This window comes from Gadus chalcogrammus, chromosome 3, assembly GCF_026213295.1.
Source record: "Gadus chalcogrammus isolate NIFS_2021 chromosome 3, NIFS_Gcha_1.0, whole genome shotgun sequence".
Lineage (NCBI taxonomy): Eukaryota > Metazoa > Chordata > Actinopteri > Gadiformes > Gadidae > Gadus > Gadus chalcogrammus.
This window is the reverse complement of record NC_079414.1, coordinates 8,269,895-8,292,569: the sequence shown is the minus strand read 5'-3', so window position 1 is coordinate 8,292,569 and position 22,675 is coordinate 8,269,895. Positions and strand designations below refer to the sequence as shown.

The 22,675-nt window shown below is 44.9% G+C and overlaps 1 protein-coding gene across 2 annotated transcripts in view; it reads right to left on the bottom strand.

Moving 5' to 3' along the window:
• Positions 1 to 7,745: 7,745 nt before the first annotated feature.
• LOC130379126 (nuclear factor 1 X-type) overlaps positions 7,746 to 22,675 on the bottom strand; it is a 36,061-nt gene continuing 21,131 nt past the window's right edge. For both annotated transcript variants that reach the window (XM_056585763.1, XM_056585764.1), the window contains one exon: positions 7,746 to 8,765. In XM_056585763.1, the coding sequence (XP_056441738.1) occupies positions 8,121 to 8,765 (645 nt within the window). In that variant the 3' untranslated portion in view covers positions 7,746 to 8,120. The remainder of the gene's footprint in view (positions 8,766 to 22,675) is intronic.

Sequence of the window (22,675 nt, the reverse complement as noted above, 5' to 3'; positions counted from 1 at the left end):
GTGTGGAAATGTTTGTGCTTACAAGATATTATACATTTTTCTGCAGCAGTAAAGCGGAGCCCAGGGTGCTAATGAGGCGAGGGGGGGCCGGGCGGGGGGGCGGGCAGGGGGGGAGCTGGGGGGTTGTGGGTGCTTTCATTAGAACCCCTAAAGAGGAATAAAAGAAAAAAGGGGGGAACAAGTGAAAGAAAGGAAGAGAAAAGAAGAAACAGAAAGCGAGGATCAGAAGAAGGGAGGTTGGCAGGGACGGTGTGTGAAAATCTGGCATGGTACACAAGGGAGGACCGCGCTGTGCCAAGAACGGACGCAGACACAACTGAAACTTTTTTTCCTTTTTGTATTTACGGAACGCCCCCACATATCAATTCCTTTCACCGCGGGCTGAGAAATAATTAATTGTTTGATTTTATATATTTGCAAATATTTTTCTGCGGCAAGTGGTGTTTAGCTAGCTTTTTCCGCCTCTTTAACGTGAGAAAAATAAGCAAGAAAAATAAATAAATAAATGACCATTTGAAAAAAATAATGAAAAAGATCCCCAACAGAAGAACTGTGATTGAATGTGGATAGAAAGGGCTCAGCACCATGACTCTCATTCTCCGACGCTGAATGGCGTTGTTAGCCAGACTTAGCAGCAGATGCCAGGGCCTTGCTGTGAGTGTAGCCCGGTGAATAAGCCATGTTCCCTGGCTCTCAGCACTGTCTGGCTGGCCTGTCTGCTAGCACCGGCCACCACTCTCCACACTACTCCTCCTCTCCCTCTCCCTCATAAACACTCACACGCTCTCACTCTCACTCACTCACTCCCTGAGTTCGGGGAACCCTCCAGAGTGTGTATATGGTTTTTGGGGACAAACACATTTCACGGTTGGCACCATTACATAAGCCTAAAAAGGGACCAGGCACTGGGAAGACACAGTATTAATACAGACAATCCCCACCCCTACACTCTTACTGTCACTGAATTACCTTTCTCTTCACACCTTCTCCCTGCCCCTTTCACTCCACTTTAACCGTCTTCCCAATATTGTTCAGTTTTTTTACAAAATAATAGTCACTAAATATTCTATTTAGCTCTGCTAATGAAGGTTTTTGTTTGTTGCTGTGTGCTTTGCGTACGTCCATTTTTATTTGACTTTCACTAATACCTTTAATTGTGTCATTAAATCCAAACAGGTATTAGGCTCTGCAAAGTACTGTTACATAATAACAGTATATTAATAACTATGATATAAATAATCAGGATTTTTTAAATACTAATTCTAACATTTTATTGATATTTAAATCAAAAAGTTATGCATAAAATGAATACAAATTCAAAAAAGCACATTAATTAGGTTGGGCAAAATTATAAAAAAAGTACATTTGGCTGCAGAGATATGTGGTTGATATGACCTTCACTCGAGAGCTTTAGAAATTCCTATTCTGTCAAGGAAGCCATAATTCAATATAATGAGTGTTGTATCCAAGGTGAATAGCACATGGCAAAAACTTAAGCAAATGAAGAAAACATGTGCGGCACTTATTATTTTATACAGGGTTATATGATCTCTCTCTCGTGTCAAAGAAATAAAAAAGTCTGTGGAAAATGAGCCAAACTCCCGTCTGTGCAGATTTTTAATAGCTTAGCAACGTCTCGTGTTTAATGTTTATCACCAAATAACACCTCTTTAAAATAACAAAATAAATAAATAAATCTTAAAGAAATCCAGTTCCCAGCTCCTTTCAATGCAAAAGTAGAACGATCTAACGACAAAACCTTTGTTTTCAGCTTGACAGAAGAAACTTCTCTGTTTCGAATAACGTGTTTACCACGTCTCTCCATCACTGGAGCTCTACACACAGAAGCACAGGTCTCTCTCCTAAACATTGTGTATGTTAAGGACAGAGACGCCCAAACAAAAGGTCAGTGTTTAATAGTTTGATAACAGAGTTTATACCACACCCAACATACCAACACTGTAAACAGTGAATTGCCCTCCTGGAGGTTTTCTATGTATTATAATAATAATAATTATCTTATGAAGTCTGCTAGTATCATATTTCCATATAAGTGATTGTGTTTGTGTTTGTGTGTGTGTGTGTGTGTGTGTGTGTGTGTGTGTGTGTGTGTGTGTGTGTGTGTGTGTGTGTGTGTGTGTGTGTGTGTGTGTGTGTGTGTGTGTGTGTGTGTGTGTGTGTACAGTATGTATATGCATGTGTGTGTGTTGGTGTGTGTGCCTCTCTGCGTTTGAAGGCATGTGTGTGTGTGTGTGTGTGTGTGTGTGTGTGTGTGTGTGTGTGTGTGTGTGTGTGTGTGTGTGTGTGTGTGTGTGTGTGTGTGTGTGTGTGTGTGTGTGTGTGTGTGTATGTGTGTGTGTGTGTGTTTCTGTGCATGTGTGTATGTGTATGTGTGTGTGACTGAAAATTCATGTTTGTTCCAGAGCCCTCTTGGCCGTCTAAATGCTCTGGTCTCCTAATGCCCAGAGTTGTCTCCTCTGAACCCAAGCAGAGAGCTGGATTAAACTCTGTGATGTGGTGTCCCTGACCCACCCTGCATGATCTGTACGCTGTTCTATACATCACATAAATATCTATCACATTGTGTATTAGCTGTGTGTAGTAGCTGGATGGAAAAGCTTAAACATTGGGCTTTTGAAGAAAAGTAAAGAAGTAATTTGCTGCGCACCCCGCACAATATTGAAACACAACGTTGAAAAGAGCAAGATCGCGTTTTAATGTTCGGCAGAGCGGAAAAAAGAGATGAAGGGAACTTTAAATCAGCGATGCTGGTGCTGCTAAAAACAAGACTTGAATTTCAACCCTCTTCTCTCTCTCCGTGTTGTTATCCTATGCATCTACAATCTGAAGATGAACTGACAAGCATCTACCTCACACACACACACACACGCACACACCCAGTCCACTCAGCTTTGGCAACTTTATGGCTGAAATTAACAACAGATCATTTTTGGGGGAAATTTGGTGAAAGTGGGAGCGGAGGCCTGGTGAGTCCATCAGCCTCTCCCTCCACAACTCAACAGCTTCAGCACCTTCCATCATGTCATTCATGACCAACAGAGGGGCTTCCTCTCTCTCTCTCTCTCTCTCTCTCTTCCTCCCTCTCTTCCTCCCTCTCACTCTCTTCCTCTCTCTCAAATCCATACATCTTTCCATCTGTACATTCGTGAACGTAAATCTAAATCAAGGGGACTTTCCTGGTCAGGAAAGATACAAGGATTTTCACTTGGCGGGTTCTCTGGATGTAAGGACAGGGAGCTCAAGAATGGTTCTCCTTTTTTCTCTCTGTCTCTCTCTCCCTTTTTTTCTGTCTCTCCTTCTTTCGCGAGCCCCGTCTTTTCTCACAGTGGCGTCCAAGCCGTGACGGTCTCTGCCGGCGAGGAGGGGAGCGGGAGGGGGATCTGGCAGCAGGAGGCGCCGCGTCTGGGGTGAGGCGGTGGTAGGAATAGGCACAGAGAGCACATTTCACACCTCCCTCCGAATGACTGCAAATTTCCTGTATTCCGCTAGTGATTGGAAACATACTCAAAACATCTTTTCGCGATTACGCTTTGTATGAAAATATAGAGGGTTCTTTTTTGGTACAAATCTTTTTTGCGGCGAAAGGGATCCAAAATATGAGTAAGATGGAGTGCACTGAGCTAACCTTGGACAGCGATTTGAGTCGCCGTGATTTTATTTTATTTTATTTTTCTCCTTTTCAATAAGTCAGCAGAGTGGGCTGATTTAAGCCGAAACAGAGCGAGGCTATAAATCAAATAGGCTGCGATGATGTAAAGCAGGCGAAATTAACTCTCCACAGATGGTACGGCGCTGGTCGCTGTCGCCAAGCAGGAATTTCCACAGAAGCCACATTAATATTACACACAAAGAGGAGAAAAAAGAAGACAAAAAACGAATAATAATAACCCTGCTCTGAGTGAAGAAGCACCATTCTGTGTGTGTTTACAGCAGCCGAGCCAGAGGGACGGACCCCGCTAGCGTGTGGCTTCCTGGCACCACACTCAGGTCCCGGGGCCAACAGATCACTATCTCCCTAATAACATCAGTCACTCGCGGTAATAAAACGCTAAAAGTAATGCGCCGAAAATAATGTGCTGCTCACTTAGGTGACCCCCTAGCCACTTGGGCTGTGCTGGGGCCCACACCTCTACTCCCCCTCCTGCTCCTCCTGAGGCTCCTGGCTGCTACCCTCCACAGGGCTTTGTCCGGGAGGAAGGCACCGTGTCATGCTGGCCGGGTTGTGGTCTTTCTAGGGTTCGAGGCCGTGAAAAAGGTTGCGTGTGGTTTGGCTGATACGACCAATATTTGTTATGCTTTGCCAATGTGACGGCTTCCGTGGATTTGGCTAATAGTTAGCTTGCTAGCTAGCTTGCTATAGCCAAGTCTGGCTGGCTGACTGGCTGGCTGGCTGGCTGGCTTTATTGCTTCCGACACTGATGGTGAGCCCTGAGATTCCCCATTGCATCATTCGCCACTCTGCCGTAAACAAAACACAAGACATCTTCCACTCCTTCCCACAATAACGGCAACATGCACCCTCTGCCAGACTGAACAATCCCTGTTTCCGCAGCTCTTCCCCCTGCACCCTGTGTCTCTCCCTCTTGCCTTCGACGTGCCTCTCTTCCTCTATCAGCCTCCTACAGAACAAACAAAGGGGATCATGGGAGGCTCTACCTCAGTGAGAGCAACAATGAGGTTGATGTTTAAGGAGACAAAACAAGTGTGCTGAGGATCAGAGGGAGAGAGAGGAGGGGGAATACAAACGCGCTAAAGAGCGACACAAACGCAAGAACCAAACAAAAAAACTAACAATGAGGGCTTCTCTCGCTCTGTCTGCAACGACAAAGGAACCGTTGGCACGCAGCATGGTGGAAAAGTACATGGTGGGAACAACGTAGTCTAAACACACACACACACACACACACACACACACACACACACACACACACACACACACACACACACACACACACACACACACACACACACACACACACACACACACACACACACACACACACACACACACACACACATATTTCTTAATACTTTCAATCTCTCCCCTCTCTCCCTTTCTCTCTCTCACCCTCTCTGAGATCTCCACCAAGCATGTAGAGCAGAACCTTCTATTTGGAGGTGGGTAAGTGTTCAGAGTGCCCACTGGGTCAGCTAGATAAGACGTGACAAGACAAAACCCGTTCTCCACCAGGCCTGACCTGGGCATCAGCCAGCTCCAACACACCGTCTGCCTGTTGTGCCGTCAGCCAAAGCACAGTACGCATGACTGTGGTGAAGTGGCACATAAAAATGATATAGTGACATAACAGAGCATATGGATGTGTGTATGGACTAAATGAGCCATAAAACATCAGCGCCATTGTTAAAAACAACGACGATAGAACAATCACACTTTAACTAAAGCTGTCTTTTGTATCTAATATTTGTAAAAGAGACCAAAAAACGATATTTAAAAGTGTTTCCGTAACTGATTGATATAAATATAAATATAAATCTTAAATGCTTATGATGTGTAATTGAGCGAGTGTGTGTGTGTGTGTGTGTGTGTGTGTGTGTGTGTGTGTGTGTGTGTGTGAGCTTGTTTGAATCCATCGCTATGTCAATAAAAAATATATATTTTTCGATATCACAATTATTATCAATGAGAGTAGGGAAAATCACAGTGATCGAAAAAGAGACAATTTTACTCAGACTGCTAACTGAGAAAGAAAATGTAGACCCTACTGAGACAGAAAATATTGAACAACATTCTGAGAAAGAAAATGTTGAACACCCTACTGAGGAAAAAGCCACACTAGACTGTTGTCCGCGATTGCCTGGCAATTATTTATTGAAATTCTGAATAGAATTACAAATATAATGTAGATGTATTTGATATAATGGCATAAAATATTTTATTTCCATTCTGTTTTGGAGTTAATGTATAAATATTTCAATAATGCATTTATACACCATTGCTAAATAAACCAAGAAAAGTATCTACAATTTAAAATGACCAGGAAGAACACCTCAAAATAAATTAACGTTGTGACGATGTCATTAAAATCAACGATAATAACATAATACAATGATAAAAAAAACGATTGTAGCTTGAATTAGTGGTACTGATACAAAATAAGTAAATAACGTTGCGTTACTAGGTAATGAAGTGTGCGCTAACACACAACACAGCCTCCCTGAGGCCTTCTGTTTATCATAGTAGCAGACAGGCCAGCGCAGCCAGACTGGACCTACTGCCAGGCTGTAGCCGGGCCGCACAAAGACCTTGCCCCCGTCTACGGCCCCGTCTGTGAGTGTGTGTCAGTGTGTGTGTGTGTGTGTGTGTGTGTGTGTGTGTGTGTGTGTGTGTGTGTGTGTGTGTGTGTGTGTGTGTGTGTGTGTGTGTGTGTGTGTGTGTGTGTGTGTGTGTGTGTGTAAGAGAGCGAGATAGAGAAAGAGAGACAGGTGCAGGAGCGCTTGGTTATATTCAAATTAGTGTAGATATTTGGGCATCATTTAGTGTGTTTGAAGAACAAATCTGTTTTTATTGTATGTGTGTGTGTGTGTGTGTGTGTGTGTGTGTGTGTGTGTGTGTGTGTGTGTGTGTGTGTGTGTGTGTGTGTGTGTGTGTGTGTGTGTGTGTGTGTGTGCCGAAACTGGGTGACTCCAGAAATGTTCAGTTGAGATAATATTAGGTTGTTTGTATGTGTGTGTGTGTGTGTGTGTGTGTGTGTTTGTGTGTGTGTGTTTGTATGTGTGTTTATATTTTTGTCGCCAGTCAATGGCGAAGCACAGTGTGTTTTGAAGGTTTTGGCCATAACAGTGTTGAATTTTAGAGAGAGAGTGAGAGAGCTAGAGAGAAACAGCAAGAGAGCGAGAGAGAGAGAGAGCGATCAGTGTTTTTGGCCAGGTTTTAAAAATCTACAACAGGGCTAGTGTGTTGGCTACACGTCCAGCGACAGTACACACACTTCGCTGAACTGCAGCAGCGGCTGGCCGTGTGTGTGTATGCGTGAGTGTGTGTGTGGGGGATCACGTATGTGTGTATCCGTGATGTTTGGCTGAATCCAACTGTATCTATGATAATGTTTGGCCGAGAGCATGCACTGTGGCTGTTGGCTGTCTGAGTGTCCGCAGCACACCAAACGCTCTTTGGCTAAAAGTACATGACAGACTTTTTGTGTTGTGCTCATGCCTTGTTTGTTATTGGTTATTTGGTTGAATATAAGTATATTTAACCCCTTTTTGAATGTGACCATGACTGAAATGCTAACTATGAGAGTACAGGATTGTATGACTATGCATGCATTTGACTTTAGGGTTGAACACAAACACACACACATACACATACACACACCACTTATGACCGAGCCAATCTCTCAGCACTAAATAGTTGCTTTAAAAAGCCATAAAGCTACAACAAGGTTTAAAAAAATATTCTATGCCATAGGAACACATTCTTACAGCGTGCAACACAGAGACAATATCTGTTCTTAAAAGTGTATGTGCGTATGCAGTGTAATAATGTGACGCACAAATACAAGCCAGAGCATCAGCCAAATGTCTTCTTAATATACGTATTTACTTCATATCTGCTTTTGAAGATGTGAGAAAATAATTAAATATTAATTAAAAAGCAATGTACATTTTATATAATCTACTATGTTTAACATCACTTCATAATTCATTAATTCATTAATCAATTAATAAGTCAATTATATTAATTGAAAACAAAATACAATTTATAAAACAAAATATTTATGGCTTGTTCTTTTTTGTTGTTCCAAATGTCTTTGACGGGTTTAATAAACAAGTGGTTTAAATAAAGTGCTACCATCTGATATGAATAAATATGTGGCTATTTGTGTATGCATGCGTGTGCATGTTTGTACCCAGGTTTATATGTCTTATGTCGACATATATGTGTGCGTGTGCATATGTTTGTATCTAGGTTTATATGTCTTATGTCGACATATATGTGTGTGTGTGTGTGTGTGTGTGCGTGTGTGTACCAAGGTTTCTATGTCCTACGTTGACATATGTTTGTGTGTGTGTGTATGCGTGTGTCTGCGTGCGCCTGTATGTGTATGTGTATGTTTGTGCGTGTGTGCATGAAAATATCAGGAACACACACACGTCACACACACGTCACACATGCTACTCTCGTGCGCACATCCCCCCCCGCACATGACACAGCTGCTATCCCTCAATAGGAGGTGGTAGGGCCACGTACCTGGCGTGTGGACGAAGTAGGCCAGGTAGAGGTCCAGCTCCTTCACCGACACCCCGATGTGGTGGGGCTGGACACACAGGCCGTGGTTGGAGCACTGGGGCGACTTGACCAGCCGCTCTCCGTCCGTGCTCTCCAGGGGGCTGCCCTTGAACAGGATCACCATCACCAGGTCCAGCCGCCACACCTTGTCTGCCTGCCGCAGGCAGTCGATACGCCGGATCTTGCCCTTCTGGTCGGGGTTGGACAGCACGCAGCACGGGGCCTTCTTGCCCGTGATGGTGAGCACAAAGTCCTCGCGGAACTCGGGCCGGATGTCCTTGCGCAGCTTGGCCAGCAGGCGCGACGCCCACTTCTGCTTGATCTCGGGCTTCTCGCCCAGCAGCTCGTCCTTGACCGCACGCTCTTCCTCCTTGGACATGCGCTTCTCGTGCTTCTTGAAGTACTTGCGCTTGCGGGCCTGCAGGTTGAACCAGGTGTAGGCGAAGGCACGGACGTGGGGCAGCAGGGCCTCGATGAAGGGATGGAACTCATCCTGGATCAGGGAGGAGGAGGACAGAGAGGACGGGGGCAGGGTGGAGGAGGAGGTGTGGGCGGGGGCCAGGCAGGCCGACACAGAGGAGAAAGAGGGGGAGAAGGGGGGTGAGAACGACGGGGAGAGGGGGAGTGGGGGAGAAGAGGGGAAGAGAGAGGAGAAGCAGTTAGTGCCGGCGCGCAGCATGGAGAAGCTGCGCCTGCTCTGTGAGAACAGAACGAGAGAATGTGCGAGAGGTGCCCGAGAGAGAGAGAGCCAGAAGGAGAGAGAGAGAGAGAGAGAGAGAGAGAGAGAGGGAGAGAGAGAGAGACAGGGAGAGAGAGAGAGAGAGTGAGAGAGATGCAGTGAGAGAAAGAGAGGCAGAGAGAGGGGGTAGAGAGAAAGAGAAAGAGGGAGAGAAGAGACAACACTCCCAACAAAATACAGACGTTACAGCGAATTATAAAATGTCCTCACTGCAATACTACACAACACTGTTGGCAAACAAGAAGCAACAAAAAATATATATTTTAACAATTACAGCCACTGTGAATATGCTGTTGAAAGTCTTATTATTAAGTATTTTTCTTAAAATATATATATATATTCAGGAATACATTTGCTTAAAAAAACCTTTTACTGAGAAAGCATCTAAAGCTGGAGTGAATGAATGCATGTTTTTCTAACACCGAAAGCACAAAAGACATTCACTTCTATGACAACACACTGAATTATAAAGAAAGGCAAAAATGACGAAAAGCCATTGGAGATTACATTTATCCTCAAATTGCAAATTGCAAAATTGCAATGTTCAGAATTATCCTCCAATTGCATTGTGTTGTTATGAATAAGAAAATAAGATGGAGATACAACATTAACCAGGTATTTACCATTTCTCTCTCTCATCATAAACTCAGCCCTCCGTGTATAAAGAAACCCAAAAAGGCTCCAATTGTTCAGCGACTGATGCGGGTCAGAACAACCACAACAAGCGATCAAGTAATTGCAGAAAACTAAAGAGCAAAAAAATAACTCGCTGGTTGAGTGGGGGGTGGGGGGTGGGTGCTCATATGAGTGGGGGAAAAGTGTAATACCGGAACCAAAACACAGGAGGTACTCTCACAGCAACGGCTCGAGAGGTGCCATTCCCAAGCACCCAAGAAGAAGAAAACAGAAAAGTTCAACAGCCTCTTTTTCCGAAGTAGAGGTTGAAGTATGGAAAAAAAATTCAATAAGTACAGAAAATATAGAAATAGAAAAAAAAATCCAAGAAAATTCTTGCAGGATTTCTAAAGTGAATAGATTCTATTGAAAAAAGAAAAACAAGTGAGGAAAAAAAAAAGGCTTGGCAAAGCACGGCGCGCTACCGGTTCAGTCCGGTAGGTTCCGCGTAACGACTCACGGCAAGGGATTGACAGATTTGGACGGGGGGGAGGGAGTAAGGGAGGGGGAGGGATGGGGTGGGGGTGGGGGTGCACCAAACGCGGAGGAAGAAGAAGAAGAAGAGAAGAGAGTACCCCCCCCCAAAAAAACACAACAACAAAACAAGAGGACCGAATCAATGTTGGACGGGCTACACGACCGCTGGCAGACCAGAGTGAGGCTTCTCTCTCGCTGCTCTCTTTCTCTCCAACTCTCTCTCTCTCTCTCTCTCTCCCTCCCTCTCTCTCTGTTTCCCTCCACTTGCCTTTCCCTAACCATTGAGTGAGTCTGTGCCAACACGCAGAGGGCCCACCTATTTGGCACCGACTCTCAAAAAGCCCAGCCAATGCGCACGCTCCTACCACTGAAAGGGAGGGAAGGGAGGAATGGCAGAGGAGAGGGGGGGAGAGAGAGAGAGAGGTGGGGGGAGACTTGAGGTTGGGGTGTTGTTGGGCTGGTTGCTGGGTGGGTGCGTGGGTTGGCTGGTGGGTTGGTATAGTGGAAAAATAGAGTGAGAAAAAAAGAGCGAGAAAATGAGCGAGCCCTCGCATGGACTGAGCAAGTGAATGAGCGAGCCACTAAGGCAGGGAGAGAGAGGGAGAGAGAGAGAGAGAGAGAGAGAGAGAGAGAGAGAGAGAGAGAGAGGGAGAGAGAGAGAGAGGAGGGGGAGAGGCAGAATTTAATAGGGTCGTTATGTGTGTGGCACAGACAGCAGGCACACCATTAGCAAGACAACTTCCCAATCTATTAATTTTAGGATTCGTTTTACAAGCACGCCATCGAGACCGTCGCCACCTTCCACACTTCCCCTTCCTCTTCCTACATCTCTTCCTTCGTCACCAGCGTGGTTGCTAAGCAGCCTATAAAACAACACCCTCTGCCTCCTCCCCTCCCGCTCCCCACCCGCGTCACACTACCTTGGCACGGGATGGCATGAGAAAACGCAGGCCCAAAATCCCACCAGACCCTCAGACCAGCAGCTGTTCCTGGGTTTAACACACAAAGCGAGGAGGACAACGACCACGCTGCCTGTGGCCCCGCCCCCTCTATATAGCTTGAGAAGCTGTGCCTTTTAGGCAGTCGGTCAGCAGAACCAATACATATGTATTCATGTAAACAAATCAAAGTATATACAAATGTAGAAATACGTCCATACAGCACACACTCCTTAACACAGTGTTGGATTGTCACCCTTCCAGTATCAGAGTAACACGTCTCTCCATTCACATCGTCTGAACGACAGCATCGACCTGTGCCGTGTATGAAAAGGAATTATGGGGGTATTGTGTAGCCTGGAAGACACACACAGACAGATACAAACAGCTAGCTGATGGATCTGGCTCGGGCAGTAGGAGCTGCCATGTGACTGGGGGTAGTGGGGAGTGTGAGCGCACCACAAAGACCAGAGTCCCCGTCCCCCCCCCCCGCTTGGCAGCCGGGACCTGCAGCACTGGCCCAGGCCCCCCCCCCCCCCTGAATGACTGTAGAGCCTGCCTGCTGGTGGCTGACTGCACTGGCTGCAGAGTGACTGGCTGGCACACTGTGCGCTCTGGACGGCTGGATGGTTATTTGACTAGCTGGCGGGCCGCGTGAATGATTGGTTGACTATCTGGCCCCCGAGAGGTGGTTGGCCGAGGGGCCGCCGGCCCGGCTAGCGGGTTGGCCGTGGTGAGACTACCTGGTTGGCTGGCTTACCAGTGGCTGGCTAGCTGGCTAACTGGCTAACCGGCCGGGTCCCAGAGTAAGACTGGGGACCGAGGACGGGGAGGTGGAGCCCGCCTGCAGCCAGCTGAGGCCTGGCTGGTGCCAGTCATACGCGGGGAAACACCTGAGTTCACATGCTGAACACCACGCTCAGAATGCGACCAGCAAAGAGGAAATGGGTCCAATATTAAGGGCAGACAGGATGAGGGATTTGAATTAGAGTGTGTGCGTGTTTGTGTGTCTGTGTTTGTATTTGTATGTGTGTGTGGGTGTTGGTGATCGTGTGCGTGTGTGCGTCCGCATGTGTGTTTGTGTGTTAACTAATTTGAGTTGAACTGAACAGTTTTTCCAAAAATCTATTATAATGTCTCCTGCCTAAATATTGTTATGAAGGGGGCAATAATTAAAAGTAGAACTATGAGTATGTTTGTTAGAAGTTGAAATTAAACAATTGATTTGAAGCTAAAACAAGAACGGAGACATCTAGAGGAGGCACCATGAAAATATATATATCGTATGTCCTCACATGAATTTACAAAATGTAACTATAGGCCTACATGTTAATTGATGTCTCTGTGTTTTATGTATTTATTTGTGTATCTTTAATACAATGCTTTGTAACTATAAAGGTTTATTTATTCACGTTTTTCTGTAATATTGAACTAATATTATTTAAGTAGGATACATTAAAATATGATTAAGATCTAAAAGCAAAAGACAGCAAATACTTTAGTGGCTATGGTTCGTCACTGTCTTTTGATTTGATATTGAGACGATTTTTTTAATTGAATGAAGTAATGGTATCGACAGAAAATGAACCACGTGGCTTTATGCTGGTGTGTAGGTGTGATTGTTTGAGTGACAGCACATATTATCTCTGCGTACCACGCTCTCCCATCTATAACGGTGACCTTCGGTCGACCGGCACCGCGAGACAATCTGGCCAGCTGAAGGCCTGGGATATAGAAAGGCCCGGAGAAAAGAATGAAAGCTGCCTCGGTTTTAAGAGGCTGAATTGTAAGAATTGTAACAAGGAGGAGAGACACAAAGAGATCGTTAATCCAGAGTAAAATCTGTGGACTCTGCGGAGCCACAGGCCAAGCCTACATCAAGTGACGGTTTGATAAAAAAAAAAAAGCCCACATGATTTGGGACACAGGCCCGACAGTTTTTATTCAGACACGGGCAGATGATAAGTCCAGACTCACGTAAAGGTGTCACAAAAGGTCACCTTTTACTGGCATCGCTGGGGCTGTGGCTTCAACAGGCCTGCCTCTGAGAGGCCCGCATGGTCAAAGGTTTCGTATTTGCCTTATGGATGGATCGCGATGGGTTGTCCTTAATTCCAGACAATGTTGACTACTAAAACGAGTAAGCTATAGGCCTAATCAACATCCATTTGAGGGGAAACCTTTTCAGGAGCTGTTTCAGCCGTGCAACGGAGTTGCCCAATTCAAAGGAACAAAAGCGAACGCCTTAAACCCATTCAAATAAATCCATGTATTTGGCAAAATTATAATAGATTCTCTAAAGTGAGGGTTATCTTCAAATGAGCACCTAGCCACGGGTCTTAACAAGCATGAACGCTTTACTGAAAAATCAAGTGGCATTAAGCAAAACGTGTCCGTCGGTCTACACTTCAGGCTGTCACATAAATACCTCAGAATAGTGCTCGCTGAAGAGGGGAAGCCACCTTTCAGTGTGACTTGTTGAATTGTCCTCCCTCCCAGTCTGTAGGCCTACACGTCGGTTCGCCCGTTGGGTTGGGTATGCGTATGGTGGATGCTAAATAAAAAGTTGCAAAATGCATGTGCTTATTAATCTAGATATCTACTCCGTTAAGACGGGGAGCTGCGCTATAAACACCGAACCGAGCAGAGTCGAGCAGAGGCCCGGCGCGAGGGCGACGAGCAGCCAAATAGGTCAGCTCCTCCCGCGACCTCAAAACTAAAACACTCCTTCCCGCCCTGGACTCGGTTCAACCATAGAGGAACGTTAAACGCGTCCTTTAGCTCTGCAAATGAGAGAGAGAGAGAGAGAGAGAGGGGGGGCGATTAAAGTAACACAGCAAACAAAGTGTAGGATAGCTAAACGGAAACGGCCGGTGCACAGCAAGACTTAATGAATCAATGCTTTTACGTTAGTAAATGCCAAAGGGAAAAAGATGAGTCTATAAATTGATTTTATGGTGCCTCTTGAATTACAACGACGCCTCGTCGTGACTCATAGGCCTACTAATGCAGCAATATTTCGATTTTTGGTGTAGGAACGCAGGAACGTAAAAATAGGCCTAGGATTAACCGATGAGGAACATAAAATATAAACCGTTCACATGGGGCTAATAATATCAGCCGCTAATAAAATGTTCCAGGGAAAATTAAAGATTGGCTTCTAAAGGGCAACGTTCATAAAATGCATACAAATGATTAAAAGAACAAAAAAAATGGATTGATCGTCTTTTCATGCAGCCATTAGTTCAAATTAAACCAGTCATGTTAAAACGAATAATCATGTTCAATAGCAATACCTTGCGTTGGAATGGGGTATAAAAATGATGTTCCACGGTACTGATCAGAGTATAGACCATTTGATTATGATTCAATTTCATATATTATTCTAATGGTGTTTAACAAAAATATGTTTATTTCAAATATTACAATTATGGACATATTGTCCATAATTATGTAATTACTGCCAAATATTAATCATTAATTACAACCTAATACAACAATATAAACAAAAATAGCCAAATAGTCCTTTGGTATTTAAATAGCTGTGTAATTAAATAAATATTCTTCATCTAATAGGTTGTCAAAAAAAAAAAAAAAAAAGGCAATCTCTGCATCTCTTTTGCTTAAAACAAATGACTGAAAAAGATACGTGAACTTGGTAGGAAGGTATTAAATAGGGCAGGGACACGTGACTTGGAGCCATTGGATTCCTCCTGACTGAAGTTTTTATTAGATCATGTGATAATGCCCCTCCGATGACAGGTGAGGGTGGCAATGTTTGCTTTTTATTTTCTCTGATAAAGGTCCAGTTGATAAATGTAAAGTGTGTGGAATAATAAAAGCAAATAAAGGATAACATATGTCCTCTACATTTCTTTATGTTTGCATTAAATATATACCTCTAATATACCTCTAAATCTATGTGCAAAGATATTTGGATAATCTGCAGTAGTTCCGGTATAATCATTTTGGTCGCTGAACTGTTTGTGCCTTGCAATGAAATTAAATATTTAGGAAACACTCACTACCCTGTGCTAAATTTTGCCCAACACAGACACATTTATATGAGGTACAGGCAAACGGCCATTTTAAAGAGAGAGAGAGCGAGAGAAAGAGAGCGAGAGAGAGCGAGAGAGAGAGAGAGAGAGAGGGAGAGAGAGAGATAGGGAGAGAGAGAAAGACAGAGAGAGAGAGAGACAGAGAGAGAGCGAGCGGGTGAGAGAGTGAGAGAGAGGGAGAGAGAGAGAGACAGAAAGAGAGACAGAGAGAGAGCGAGCGGGTGAGAGGGAGTTAGATAGAGAAAGGGTTGGGGGCAGGGAGGGTGAATGCGTTGGAGATAGAGAGAGAATGGGTGAACACGCAAGACAGGAGGAAAAACTTTTCAACTGCCTTCAGCCAATTTTCAATGTTTTTTGTTTCCCTTCTGTGGGAGGTGTGGTGGAGGCAAGGTGCACAAGGAGGGCTGGACGTAGTAAGACCCCCCTGCTCTGCCCACACTCCGGCCCCCCTGGCCACAGAGCACCAAGACACACGCTGGCAGCAGCCAGCAGGATGGCCAGTATCCCTCCCTGATACTCATATTCAAATTTCAAATGAAAAAAAAGTTATTTGTGTCGTCTTCAGCTTGAACTCCACACACACGCAAACACGCATACACACACGCACACACACTCACACACACAGTCACTTATTTTTAATCATTTATTTTTATTCTAATTACTGACCAAACTGCTGTTTCCATGCATCGCAAACTAATTTGTCCGTCCGAGTTCCCGAGAGAGGAAATATAAAACATTTCCTTCACGCTTTCCTCTCGTCCCCCATCAGGACAGATTGATGTTAAACACAGTGTCTGTGCATCATTCATAATTAGGCCTGTTTACACACTAAGGCATTACTATGTGTGAAAGTCTGGAAGCCATTTGTGGCATAAGGCTGGGAGAGAGCGAGAGAGAGAGAGAGAGAGAGAGAGAGAGAGAGAGAGAGAGAGAGAGAGAGAGAGAGAGAGAGAGAGAGAGAGAGGGTTGTTTTAGAGAGCTGGGGACAGCGATGCCAGAGTGTGAGCCAGGAACCAGCTACCAGAACAGGGCTCGGTCTGGGACCATCCAATCAGAAAGACCAGATTAATTTACGCTTTGAATGTATTAACCACATATTAAGGTGCGAGCCGTATAGTTTGACCTCACTTTTCTTTCACATTAAAAGTCTATTGTTTACATTTAGTCCTTTGGAATTATATCCAAAGTGCTACACAAGTTAGGCCACTGTATGATCGTAAGTGCCTCTGAAGTGAACTGAATAAGACGGTGCGTGTGTGTGTGTCAGTGTTTGTGCATATGACTTTTACATATGTGTGTACATTAGATAAGGTCTCGTCATTTCATGCTCCCAAACTTCCCGGGCCAGCATGCATACCGACAATGGAATGCATATCGCACACATGCATGCACACACAAATGTACGCACACACATACATACACACACACAGACACACACACACAGGCCAAAGTCTCACTCAATTCGAAGGAAATAAATATATATATATATGCACAGATATATTCCTTTCCCTTAATCCCCCAGCTCTGCCAAACAGACCGGCTCTCCACAAGAGATGCACTATTGAGAGACTATCTCTCCCTCTCTCTTTTTCTTTTATTACCCTCGCTCTACCAGGCCAGATGCCAGCCTTACCCCCACAGCCGGGCATGGTCCCATGCAAGCACACCAACACACACACACACACACACACACACACACACACACACACACACACACACACACACACACACACACACACACACACACACACACACACGCACGCACACACACCAACACACAGACACACACACACACACACACACACACACACACACACACACACACACACACACACACACACACACACACGCACACACACACACACACACACACACATACAAAGACACACACATAAACACACACCAACAGACAGACACACAAAAACACAACAACACACACACACACACACACACACACACACACCCTTTATGCTTATGCTTACTCATTACTATTCTATGTTAACAAAAAGTAAAAAGTAACATAGATGTAGGAATTGCGAAATGTTGATCTTATTTCTAGGATGTTTTTCCGTCTCCGCCTGGTTGATCTATAACTTTATCCATCTCTCTAGGCCACTTTCTCTCCTCTTGCTGAGAAAGTCCCCCCTTCTCCCCTTCTTTCCTGCACTCCTTCTCCCTCTTGCACTTTCCCTGTCTCTCGACCTCCATCTCTCTCTTGCAACAAAATGTATCTTAATCTCCCTCTCTCTCTCTCTCTCGCACTTTCATTGTCTTTTTGTCTCCCTCTCACTCTTGCACTTTTAATGTCTCTCTCTTGCAGTTCCACTAGACTCGAAAGGAGTCAAACATACATGCTTATTCCTCTGTCCTTGCAGAAAGGGTAAATACCTTTCCTTTGACTTACTCATTTAATCAATTCAATTGATGCAAGAATGACCATTGGTCGTTCTTGCATTGAAATTGACATGTTTGACATGTTTGATATGTTTCTGTTTTTTAAATATTAAAGCTAACACTTTGCACTCGGAAAAGAAGACAAACTAGTTTCTCTGCAGAGGTCAATCAATTTGTTCTTAGGGACCTGCTCCATGATTGGCTGATCAGGGGGGTCATGAAGCGTTGTGATTCGTTTAGCCCCTCAGATGTTGGTGTAGGCGCTATGATCCCTTCCCTCCCGAAAATAAATGCATTCAAAACACATGCATGACGGACCGGAGGCTAAAAGGTTTTAGATAAACAAACACACACATACAGATATAAAGATATACTCTCAGCGCATCGTGTAGCATAAACACATTTACTGCGTTCACTAAATCACTTTGAAAAGCCCTCCTTATCTCCAACCCCATTCTTTCCATTTTCAAAGCCCTCCTCCCTTCTCCGTGGTGGGGTGGAGATCGAGTGTGTGTGTGTGTGTGTGTGTGTGTGTGTACAGTTATCTCCCGAGGTGACCGCGCTGCCGGTCGTCCCAGGGCGTGCGGCCACCAGCCCCTGGCCTCAGAGGGGACCACAGCAGCCCAGACAGACGACCATAAGTGCAGGTCCCTGCGAAAGGACATAAAAAGGGGGGTGATCCCACCTCCATTAAAGAGGCAGCTCGCTACATAAACAGGCACGCAGAGCCAAGAGGGAAGCGGAGGCTGGTGGAGAATAAATGCGCAGGGGTTGTACCGACTCGCATGACACACGCAGCTTGGAGACGGCTCAATGCTATGTTTATGCCTTCAACCTTTGCGGCGTTCGCTCTTCACATGAGAAAGACACGTGTGAATAAGAAATGCCTTATAAAGTCAAGGAAAGTCAAAAAAAGTGTTATTGTAAATAATTGTACATTATATACTCCCCCGCCCCTACTCTTTAGGAGGGCAGAATGGGAGAAAATCACTTAATGGCCTATGGTTGGCATTTTGACAAGCTAATTGGCATGGCCCTAATAGCATACAGCTGGCATGTAATGGGTAGCACATTTGTATTACCTGTAAGTTACTTGAAAATGCCTGGAGGTGGTTTAGTGGGTAAGAGAATTACCTCTCGAACCACATGCACCCCTCCTGAGCCCGGACCCAGCCTCTCCCTCCGTCTCTCAGTACCCCTTCCCCTGTATCCCTCCACTGCATTACCAAACACCGCCATCTTAACAGCTCGGCCGCTAAAGCGCTACGCACTGAGCTAATTTGCGTGTGCTATCTTTACTACAGCACTGAGTTGTGAAGACATTCCTGACCATATAGATCATTTTCTTTGTCATTTTAATTTTCATTTTGGTGTGCTAGGCGCTGGATCCACGTGCAGCAGTATGGGGAGATATTATGGGATGGTTTGAGCCAGAAGGAGTGAGTTGGAATGGTCACGCTGAAAGCTGCCACGTCAGATGCTGCTAAGGCTTCCTGGCTCTCAGTATGCACAATGCAGGCCTGGATTTTACACACACAGACACACACACATACACACTAACACACATAAACATGCATACGCATGCACAAACAGACACATACACACACAAATACACAAGCATGTGCACAGACACAGGCAAGCATACAACTGCAGGCACACAGCCTCAGTGACACACCTTTGGTTACACACGTTTAGACACAAACACACACACACACACACACACTCACACACATTCACACACTAACATAAATAAGGCCATATACACACATATTATGCAAACACAAACATACACACAAATGTACACAAATACGCACACGTAAACAGACAGACAGAATAGGCATGCACTAAGCAACACACACACACACACACACACACAAACACATACACACACACGGAGGAACAAACACAGGCGCTGGCCGAGCGAGGCAGGGCTTGCCTTTTTGGAGCCGTTCGGGGATGTGGAGCCGTGAGCCGCCAGCCAAGCCCAACAGCCCTGCTCAGGGTGAGTCATCACACACACACACACACACACACACACACACACACACACACACACACACACACACACACACACACACACACACACACACACACACACACACACACACGCACACACACACACACACTCATAATAACAACAACAACAATACGAGGGAGAAGATTCAGAGCAGGAAGGAAAAGGAGATCAATAAAGAGAACGACAGACATAGAGTATTAAGAAATAAAATGTAAAAAAAAAAAAGGAAAAACAACAAGGAAGGAGAAGAAGAAGAAGAAGAAGGAGAGGATGAGAAGCGCGCTCTCCGTGTCGGAGCCTGACTTCAGCACCCACACGTGTCCTCGCAGGGCGGGACTCTCTGTATGAGTCTCCCTTGCAAAGCTTTTCACGCAGCTGTTGGTCGTTATTCTGATGCTTTATTGAATCGTTAAAAGGTTGTTCTGTATTTTCAGCTTAATAAGACAACATGTGTGTGTTGCAGTGGAGTCAACTCAATGCTGACTTGGGAGGGTCCCGGTAACAAAGAAACTGTAAGACTTCAAAAAAATAAACATTTAAAAAGGTACTTCTTATCGTGCTTGATGGGTTACTCCACATATACACAAATAAAATAAGACGGTTCTGTACATTACACTCAGCCTCAGGGATCTTGTTTCAAATGTATACATAAAAGGAACATTTGTGAAACAATATTTATTCAACGTCTTCGACTGTACCAAAAATCTGATGTCAAAAAGGCTTTGGCCTCTGCTTTGTTTAGGTTGCATTACTCAAACCCCCAAGAATTGCATTATTGAATACAACTACGCCATTGTTGAACTGAATTTCAGAAGAGCTTTTTTTTAACTCTATATTTCCATAAGCGGGAAAAGAAAATGGGGAGAGCTCTTTTTTTCAGGGTTGGGGGGGGTGGGTTAGAGCTGGGGAGGCGGGGGGGATTCGAAATGGAAAGTAAAGGCACTTTTCCAGAGGTTTGATTCTCCAGATAGCACTTGGCACCATTCGTCTCCTCTAAGTACTATAATATGGTTATGATACATTAGCATTCCTCCACATCACTGAAGAAATTCAATATGTGCATATCAACCATTTTAGTCAGCAGACGGGAAGATGAGAAACAGAGAGCGTACCAAAAGAAGATGGAGTGTAGGCAGGAGAAGAATGGAAGGGGGGAGGGAGGAGGGAGAGATGATGGAGGGGGGAGGGAGGAGGGAGAGTTGATGGAGGCGCAGGTACAGGATTAGCATGGAGCAGCGCGTGGTTCCTGGGGAAGGAGTAGCATTCCTTTGGACAACAGTAGATAGTCGCGGATAGACGGAGCGGGGAGGGGAGGTCAGGCAAGTGACTTTTAAGCTGAGCAAATCCTCCATATCCCAGATAACACAGAGACTCTTCCTGAGGGAGACGCAGAGATGAGAGGAGAGGGGGAGGAAGGCGGGGGTTAGGCATTCAGACAGAGTGATAAAAAAGGGAAGAAGACAGAGACAGATGGAGAGAAAGCATGAATAACATGAGCGACAGATAAAGTATTTGCACGAAGGGAGAGTCTGCGAAGGGGGAGGAGCTGGAGACCTGAACCAAAACTATGAGTCTTATTATATTGGTAGTGTTTGTGTGTGTTTGGCATACTACTGCATTTTTTAATACTTAAAGGCCAGGGGTTGACACTGTTTGCAGAAACAAGGAACATATCATATGCTATGCTATGCTATGCTATGCTATGCTATGCTATGCTATGCTTTGCTATGCTATGCGATACCTGACTGGTTATTACCATTTGCAATGGGAAACCATGCACATGGATGGTTTCCAGCAAGCAATTATTAAAATATTCTTATGTTTGCAATGCAATCAGCCTAAACCCAGACTCATAGCATTATGTTGGATTATCTGTGTGTATTTTCCATAGGTCAAAGTAGTCTCAATGGAGAAACACTTTGGCTCAAATCAGGTCAATTAAAAGTAACCTTGTATAGCCTGTGTCAGCTCTAGTCTGCAGGGGAAACACATTCAAAGGATGATTGGACGACATCGTTTTAAAGCTCTAGAATGAATCCAGGAGAAGTCCAGGGTAGCCAGGTATCCTCGACAAGGCTACTTTGGCAGTTATGATCTCGCTCACAGAATAGGAGCCCATCCTATGCGTTACATTTTACTTGACGTACATACAATCCGATGTGGCATGTGGACAAAGGCGGTGGGAGGTTCGACAAGCTAAGGAAATATTCCTGCGTACAATCATAACCGAGAAAAAGAAAAGAAGGAGGTATTGATGCCTACAGGATGACTTGTACATGTGCCTACGTACCGTGTGGGCTGCACAGCACACCAACATGCAGACAGGTGCAAATCTGTCTGCACCTACACCAGCACCCTCACATTTAAAGTCTGGCCGATCAAGATCATAAACAGTCTGCTTGATTTATTCTGTTTGTATTTTTTTAAGAGTGGTCAGGTTTTGACTTATGAAGGTTCCATAGCTAAATTCCTCCTTTTAGACGTTGAGAGTCTAAAAGGAGGGAACATTCAAACAGTATTAATTCCCCTTGCTGGGAAAAGGGACGGCCTATTCCCGGAGCAATCCTTAACATCTGAATATAAAAATAAACACACAGAGCGCGCACGAGCTAAGCCCCGAAATGTGGAAGGGGGTGAATAAAAAAAGAGAAGGGTTGGAGAGTTTGACAGCAGAGTTTTCCCTTCTGCTGCTCTAAAGTCTGGAACCACATTTTTACTCAGTGTAGATTCTCTCAGTAGCTTTCTCTCCTTTTCTCAAAGCACACTCTTGATTTCACTCCTTCTCTGTCTTTTCATCACTCACAATCTTTCAGCTCATCCTGCTCTGTGTTCATAAACCATCTCTCCCGCTTTGTTTCTCTCTCTCTCTCTCTCTCTCTCTCTCTCTCTCTCTCTCTCTCTCTCTCTCTCTCTCTCTCTCTCTCCCCCTCCCTCTCTCTCTCTCTCTCTCTCCCCCTCCCTCTCTCTTTGTGGACGCCCCTGCGCCAGTTAACTAGCCACAAGCCAGAGGGAGGACCGCAAGAATGCTTAAATCAGCATAATTAGGACTGTGTGTACTTTAAACACACACGTTTTCACCAACAGCCTGGAATCCTGCCACCCGTG